The 7,716-nt window shown below is 63.8% G+C and overlaps 4 protein-coding genes across 4 annotated transcripts; 2 read left to right on the top strand and 2 right to left on the bottom strand.

Moving 5' to 3' along the window:
* Positions 1–2,207: 2,207 nt before the first annotated feature.
* On the top strand, positions 2,208–3,234 carry AMSG_01434 (Clip1 protein). Its single transcript, XM_013906584.1, has one exon. The coding sequence runs from the start codon at positions 2,218–2,220 to the stop codon at positions 3,217–3,219; it is 1,002 nt and encodes a 333-aa protein (XP_013762038.1). The 5' UTR covers positions 2,208–2,217; the 3' UTR covers positions 3,220–3,234.
* An 11-nt stretch (positions 3,235–3,245) lies between these two features.
* On the bottom strand, positions 3,246–5,181 carry AMSG_01433 (uncharacterized protein; the record flags this gene model as incomplete). Its single annotated transcript, XM_013906583.1, has 3 exons — positions 3,246–3,359; positions 3,425–4,943; positions 5,129–5,181. The coding sequence occupies 3 exons, from the start codon at positions 5,179–5,181 to the stop codon at positions 3,246–3,248; spliced, it is 1,686 nt and encodes a 561-aa protein (XP_013762037.1).
* A 733-nt stretch (positions 5,182–5,914) lies between these two features.
* AMSG_01432 (uncharacterized protein) lies at positions 5,915–6,660 on the top strand (the record flags this gene model as incomplete). The annotated part of the gene is made up of 2 exons (XM_013906582.1): positions 5,915–6,624; positions 6,654–6,660. 2 exons carry the CDS (start codon positions 5,915–5,917, stop codon positions 6,658–6,660), a joined length of 717 nt encoding a protein of 238 aa, XP_013762036.1.
* Positions 6,526–7,384, bottom strand: AMSG_01431 (acetyltransferase). Its single transcript, XM_013906581.1, has one exon. It carries the CDS (start codon positions 7,345–7,347, stop codon positions 6,676–6,678), a length of 672 nt encoding a protein of 223 aa, XP_013762035.1. The 5' UTR covers positions 7,348–7,384; the 3' UTR covers positions 6,526–6,675.
* Between the last annotated feature and the right edge of the window lie 332 nt (positions 7,385–7,716).

Genomic DNA, 7,716 nt, shown 5'->3' with positions numbered 1-7,716 from the left:
CCACCATCGGGCCTTGCTCACTACACTATCGATTCTCAACTTTGTTGTCGTTGGCCATGGTCAGTAGTTTTTCATGCAATGTATTTTGTGTTGACCTTGTTGTGTCGTGGTCATGGTTGATCTGCAGATCTGATCGATCAACCGCGCCCTGCCTCATTGACCTCAACGTCACCCGAGTTCATCCCATTGCCTGCCAGCTTTACCCAGTCCCTGTTGACTTTCTCATGTGTGTGCTGTGCAAGCCATGTATGAACTTTGGTTGTTGTTACACCCATCAGCCTCACCGTACCCACCCACATCAATTTTCAAGCCCTCCATACCCGCCACCTCTTCGCCAGTCCCGCCATCCACGTCACGACCCCCCTCATCCCCCTACCATACTCATTACGCCCGATCACTCCCAACCACTACCCTCACCCCTACCCCACCACCATCACTTCCATCCCAGCCACAACTCCCACCCCCATGCCATGGCCATGCCCACCACCATCCCATCGCGCACCCGCTTCCTCTTCCTCCTCCTCCTCCTCCTCGTCCCGCTCCAGCTCACCCGCATCCTCATTCCCGACCCCGACACCGGCATCCGTCAACCATCACATGCCATACTGCATGTCCTCCAACCAATACCAATCTCGAGCCACCCAGCCCCGACCCGGCCCCTCAGCTGTCCCCGCCTCGTCGACCACCACCCGCCAGCCGCCTCCCGCTCGCCCGATCAGCCACCTTCATCACCATCTAGCTCCTTCCCACTACCAGCTACGCAACCCACGACCACAATCAAGGTCATCACACACCCCACACTATCACCAGTATCAATATCGCTGTCATCGACACTCATCTTCCTCGGCTCACTTTCGCGTCGACTTGTTTGGCCTAGGTGGTTGAGCACGTCCTCGACCGCCCGACCCCACACACGCCCCCCACCACACTCATTGCAAGATATGCCCAATCTGATTTCACTACTACCCTACTACACGCCCACACTACCCCCTTGCACAGTCTCCAATCCACAGCTGTAGTATTCCGGAATCCGAGTTCTGCCACCCGAGGCCCAAGTTGTTGGCCCTGTGTCGCTTCGATGCTGCTGACCCCTCCTCCCCGGGCCCATCTCCGACCCCCACTCCCCACCATCACCACCCACAACCACCACACCCACGCCACACGTACTCACTATGCCTGCAAACATAGCCACCCTCTTCCTGCCCGCTGATATGCACATTAGCCGACACCATCCCGTCAACAGCATCGCTGCCGGCCTCCTGCTGCTCACCACCGATCGCCGCCCAAGCCGACCGACCACTGCCGGCACCACCAAGAGCAAGCTAGCCATCGACAGGGCATTGGAGACGATGCATGTGGGTAGTGACACAAGTGCCAGTGGCATCAGTCCCTTGCCCCACCTCCTTCTCCCCTCCTTCTCCCCGCCTTGTCCATCCTGCCCCAGCCCACCTGTCAACCAACCCAGCTGGTGGCGAGAGGACCGACAGGACGACGAAGCCACCGGGCTGGCCAAGACAAAGAATAACAAGAGAGGGCAAGTGCAAGCGATAGGCGAGGGAGAGGGCCCAATGAACCATGCATCGCGAGCGAGTCAGCTCCTGCGAATGCCCACCGGCGCCGGATCGCTGCCGGGCGGGCCCACGTGAGCGACAGCCCAAGCAAACGAGCGGCCAGGCCGAGGACGATGTTGAGGTCGAGGATGCAGGCGTGAGATTGGGATCCCAGAGGAACGAGCGATGGCAGCAGAGCGAGTGTATGGGGCACAGAGACAGTTGACCTGGCGCGAGTGGTCATTGTCGCCATCACCACCACCTCCGCCACCCGCCGCCAGCCCACTTCATCTGCTCGTCCTCACTCACAGACAGCGTCACCGACTGATGATGACGCACCCATAGCCACTGTCTGGACTAATCCCACCCACCCCCTCTCACCCTCGACCTCGCCCCGTAGCTCACAACTGCCCGTGCCTTCGACTGCCTCATGCACCCTCCTCGACAACTCGCTTCACCGCCTCTGGCCCACTACAACGGCCACCACCAGCCCTCGCACATCGCGGAGACCGCCAACACAGCCGATGCTCATTGCCGCCTATCCCTTGCTTGCTTCTCCTGATGTAGTTGGGTGTGGACAACTCCCGACAGAACCTGGGTACCTGCTCTCCACCCGACGCTTGCGGATGACCGAGCCAACCACCGCTCTTACCTACTCACAAGGGTCATGGACCGCCCCCACCGACTTTCTTACCTCCCGCTCGGCACGCTTGTTCTTGTTCCTGCATCTCTCTGTGGGCCTCCACCCGAGTCATACACCGTCCGCCCAGCCGCCAACCTCGTCGGTTGCGTCCGGTACTGCGGGCCGGCTCCAGACGGCTCCGGCAACGTTGTCGGTATCGAGCTGGACGAGCCGCTCGGCACCACCGATGGATGCTTCGATACTACTCGGCTGTTCGTCACTTCTACCCGTCCGCATCACACTTCTGTCCGCAACGAGAACCAGCTCGCGACTGCCGACGGCAGTGACGGGTCGTCCAACTTTGACACCGTCGTCACCCGCTCGCGTGAGCCGTCACTCTCTGGTCGTGGCGCCGGCGCACCCAAGCACTTTTACGGTGTTTTCGCCCGGCCGTCACAAGTTGTCCCGATTGCGGCCGCACCTGCCGACTCGTCACTGCCTCACGATGAGTCACTTGAGCTTCCGAATGCGTCTGCTGTGGCGCTACCCATCCCCGACGAAACCGTGGCCGTCTACCGCCGCGATCCCGAAAGGGCGCCTCTGCGCCTCGGCCGCCCGGCCCACTGGGAGCGCCGCGAGCCCAAAGCTGCCCTCAAGGTCGGCGTTCGGGTTGTCACTCGCGGTAAGCGTGGTGTCCTGCGCTTTGTCGGCCGCACCGCGTTTGCCCGCGGCGTTTGGTATGGCGTCGAGCTCGATGAGCCGCACGGCCGCAACGACGGCTCGGTCAAGGGCAAGTACTACTTTCTTTGCCCTCGCAAGCACGGCCTCTTTGTTAAGGCCTCCTCCATCATTACCGAGTTTGCGCACACAAAGCTGGCCAAAGTCCACAACCTCCTCTGCACCCTCCTCACCGAGCTCGGGCAGACGCCAGAGGAACGCGGCGTTGAGCGTGTTCTCTCGCCGACGTTGGTCACCAACGCTACACTCACCGACTACGAGCGCCTGCTGCGTTCTGTAGCCCGCGAGTGGCGCCTTGCACAGCTATAGCTCACTAATACCAGCCGCTGGGGTTTTCAATGGCTAGCGTGCAGTTCGTCGCGCAGCTGCGCCATCCGCAGCTGGTTCACCAGGTTGCGCAGCTCGGCACCGGTTGTTCCCTCCTCCACCTGCGCCGCGACGGCCGCTGCCTGCTCGTCGTCGAGCCCGCAGAGCCGAAGAATGGCTTCTCGCCCAGTAGCGTCGGGGCGCCGACCTCGATGTGGAGGCCAAGCCGCCCGGGTCGCACCAGCGCGTCGTCGAGCTTGTCGAGCCTGTTTGTGGCTCCCACAACAAGAACGCCGCTCGAATCGACACCAACTCCGTCGAGCTCGTTGAGCAGTGTCGAGAGCACTCGCTCCTGCACCAAGTCTGATCCGCCGGACGACCGCGAGCCGACAAGCGTGTCCACCTCGTCGATGAAGACCAGAGACGGCAGCGCCCGCCGCGCCTGAGCAAACACCCGTCGGATGTACGCCTCAGCCTCGCCAAGGTACGATGAGTACAGCGCAGCGCCAGAAATAACAAAGAATGAGAGTGAGAGCGCCGTCGAAAGCGCACGGACTAGCGAGGTCTTGCCGGTCCCAGGCGGGCCGTGGAGTAGCACGCCTGACGCAACGGCCAGTCCGTAGGCCTCAAACAGCTCCGGATACGCCAGCGGCTCCACGAGCGCCCGCCGGAGTTGGCTCACTGCGCTGTCCAGACCAGCGAGCGAGTCAAAGCCAGCTGTGGTAGAGTCGGCCTTGCCCACCTGGGCCTCGCGCGACATCGACGGCCGGACCACCACAAGAGCCCGAGTCAGAGCCTCTTCCCACCCGCAATCGCCGCTCGCCACACCTGCTGCTGCCTCGCGGACAAGTGCAAACAAGTCGCCGCCGACAAAGCCCACCGTCGCATCGGCCGCCGATGCGATGGCTGCTCGCGTTTCCGCGTCACCCACATCTTCGCCGGTCTCGCCTATGAGCGCCTCCAGCAGCACTTGGCGCACTTGCACGTCCGGCGGCCGGAGCGCAAACTCCTGGTCGAGCCGCCCCGGCCGTCGCAACGCACTGTCGAGTGCATTTGGTTCTGCGCAGGTGGCAATGACAAGTACCCGACCGCAGCCGCCCGACACAGCCCGCGCCCCGTCGAGGAGTGTGAGAAGCTGGGTAATGATCTGGCTCGACGCCGCGTTGGAGAGCATCGAGTCGCGTGCCGGCGCAAGCTCGTCGATCTCGGGCAGCCAGAGTAGGACCGGTCTGTCGGGTGCCGCTGTCGCTGCCGATCGCGCGCTGGCAAATGCTGCGCGGAGCTCACTGAGTGCACCGCCGACTTCAGCGTCGGCTGCAATCAGCGCCGCACGCTGCGCCACCAGCAAGCGTGCACCAAACTCGCGCGCAAGCCATGCCACAGCTGTGCTCTTGCCTACGCCCAACGGCCCCGAGAGCAAGATGCCGGCAAGCGGCTTGAGCCCAAACCGGGTGAATGCGTCCTGCGGCCCGAGCGCAAGCGCCACCGCTGCACGCACCGCAGCGATCTCCTTGTCTGCCGCCACCCACACCCCAGCCTGTGCCGCCAGCTCCATCTCACGCTCCACCTGCTGCTCGTCCTCGGCGTTTGCCGTGCTCCCGCTCGGCCCTGCAGCGCTGCCGCCAACAAGCTCGACCTGATGCCGGGTTTTGCGCCCGATGCCCACAAGGTGCCCGGCCTTCACGGGCCCGCCACCACCGGCAGCCGCCACCAGCTCGACCACAACGCTGTCGCAGCCGCCAATGCCAAGGGGAGGTCGATGCGGCCTCCCACGGGCACCTGGAGCGCGCATGCCGACATCAGCGCCAGCAGCTCACGCTCCTCTGCCACCGACAGCTGCTCCGTTCTCACAGCCCAACTCGCTGACGAGGCGACAACTACCGCATCATCACACACCAGCCGCACACCAAACGATAGATGCGGCCCCTTGTCCGCCTCAGTCGCAGGCACCGCCGCCGCCGGCATCGTCACCGCCGACGCCAGAGTCGGCGGCCAGGTTGACGACTCTGGGACAGCCTTGACCGGCGGCCAGACCACCGCCAGTGCCACCGTCTCCGCGTTCACCGGGACCCAGACACGCGCGCGGTACCGAGGCAGTTGTCCAGTCTCTCTACATTTGCCCCTCGTCCCCCTCGTCGGTACATACAGCCGTGGACGGTGCCACATGCCCGCCGCCGGACGCACCCTCGTCACCATTCGACGGATGCCGAGTTGGGTGCGCCGCCGCCTGCGATTGCGTCCGCCAACTTTGCCCATCGTTGCACCCGCTGGCTGCGAGCAACCAGTCCGATCCTACCACAGAGCAACTGAATGCGCTCACTGCACTTGCTTGCCGAGCATGCTGTCATGGCTCTTTCCTGTGGCGCAATACCAGCCGTGTGGCGAGGCCGTGCCATCAACAAGCCATCACTCGCGGCAGACCACTTGTCGAGGCTCTCGATCACAACTTCTATCTCCATCCCCAACCCCACCGGCGATCCCTACCCCCTTTCTACCACCTTGCTTTCCACCATCAGTCAGCCGTCTCTCGTCTCTCTCCCTCCCTGCCCAGATCAACCCCATCCCCACTCCTCCCGTCAAGCTGGGATCCCACACGACACGCACCCGCCCCCCTTCCCTACGCACACACGCGCACACTCGTCCACCCCGGGGGCAGACCGGGCTCCCACACGAGACCCACCCCTACCCAACACTCTACATGCCACCTGGTCTCGCACGGGTTCTGCTGTGGCTCGTTCACACGGCGTACGCCCTCGCCGTCGCCGCCGTCACCGCCTCTGCTGACCTCGCCACTCTTGGAGCCGCTGCTGCCGGTGAGCTCCTCCCGGACTCGGTCTGGCCGCCGCAAAAGACAGAGCTCCATCCGCCGGAGCACCTTGCGTTGATTGTGCCTACCAGTGCCCGGCGAGCGGTTCCGCACATTCTTTCCTGGGCCGCTGACATCGGGACGCTCAAGTGTACCGTGTACGAGACCGGGCCATCGGCGATGGCTCCGCTCGCGCTGACCGCAGCCGAAGTGGCGGCAGCGACGACGCCAGCCCCTGCGCGCGGCGTCGTCGTTCTGCCGAGCTCTGAGCCTGCTCCTCTCGACTCGGCCGCCACCGACGCCATGTATGTGCACCTCGAGGACGCGCGCTCGTTTGGCCCGGCGCCGCTGGCGGTGGCTGCGAAGCGACTCGCTGCTGACGTCACTGCCGGCAGACTCGCCGCCAGCGACATCGGCGAGGGCCATGTCGACGCCGCGCTTGGGGCTGAAGGCGTCGCTGGGCTTGGGCCGGTCGACGTTGCGCTGGTGGTCGGCGACGGCGGTGCACTTACAATCGCCGGCTTTAATCCGTGGCTCCTGGCCAACACCGAGTTTGTGGCGCTTGCGCCGCGCGGTGGCGCAGCGTTCATTACCCGCGCCGAGTTTGTCTCTGCTGTCCAGCGTGGGACAGCGACTGAGCAACGGTTTGGCCGCTAGCTCCCGGCATTGCTTCCATTCTTACGCTCGCCCATCCTGCGCGCCGGCACGCCGACGTACTTGCCTGACGCTGTAATGTCCGACATGACAACGGCGCCTGCCCCGATCACCACATTGTCGCAGATGGTGACCGGCAGGATGGTCGCGTTTGTCCCGATCAGCACGTTGTTGCCCACCACAGCCGCCCCGGTCTCGGGCAGGTCGTCCTCGGAAATGTGAGGCGCGAGGACGGTAAAGGCCGACGATGCAAACTTGACCCCGTGTCCGACAAAGCAATCCTCGCCGATGCACACGTTGCTAGCCACAAACGCGTGCGACTGCAGCCGCGTCCGCGCCCCGACACACACTCCCGGCTGGACCTCGGTAAACGGGCCCACAAAGACAGACTCGCCCAGGACGCACCCGTCGAGCTTGGTCGGATGGACCACCGTCACGTTCTCACCAAAAGTGACCCCGGTCATTCCGCAAGGAATTACCGTCGGTGCATGGCTCGATGCAGTGCTTCTGCTGTCTGCATCGCTTGTGCTGTCCGCGCGCCCCGCACCCCTCGCGCTCCCGATCTCCGCGCCGCTGCTTCGGCTCGCCCCTGCTCCCGCCACCGACGGCCCTCCGTCTCGCCTCACCGCGCAGGGTGTGCTGTCTGTCTCAGGGGAGCCAAGCATACTCATGGCCAAGTCCAGAGAAGAAGTAGAGCCGGTTACACTCTCTATGCTCGACAGGTGGAGATGGGTGTGGTTCCACCAGCGCGTCCGCCATAGTCCCCATCCGGCGCGTGGAAGCCCACGCCGTTGTGACGTGGGATGCAACACTTTCGTTACTCGCTCGAACCCGCATGAACTCCGCCGCCATCGCAGGCAAGCTACTGCCCACATCGAGCATCCTACATCAAATCACATCACATCACACAACTCTCCTCATATGCTTCCATGGATAACTCCCTCGCTACTGTCCGTCAACACTGGCATCCGCCCGTCATGACCTTGGCAAGTCACGGTAGGTCGGTCTCCAAAAAGCGCGCTGCCCGACACGCCCACCTC

Source organism: Thecamonas trahens (genome assembly GCF_000142905.1).
Source record: "Thecamonas trahens ATCC 50062 unplaced genomic scaffold supercont1.5, whole genome shotgun sequence".
NCBI lineage: Eukaryota > Apusomonadida > Apusomonadidae > Thecamonas > Thecamonas trahens.
The sequence above is the reverse complement of the archived record's forward strand: the minus strand, read 5'-3'. Positions and strand labels throughout refer to the sequence as shown.

Bases quoted from the DNA above. Each gene is read 5' to 3' on its own strand.
- AMSG_01434 (XM_013906584.1), top strand. From the start codon at position 2,218: ATGGACCGCCCCCACCGACTTTCTTACCTCCCGCTCGGCACGCTTGTT.
- AMSG_01431 (XM_013906581.1), bottom strand. From the start codon at position 7,347: ATGAGTATGCTTGGCTCCCCTGAGACAGACAGCACACCCTGCGCGGTG.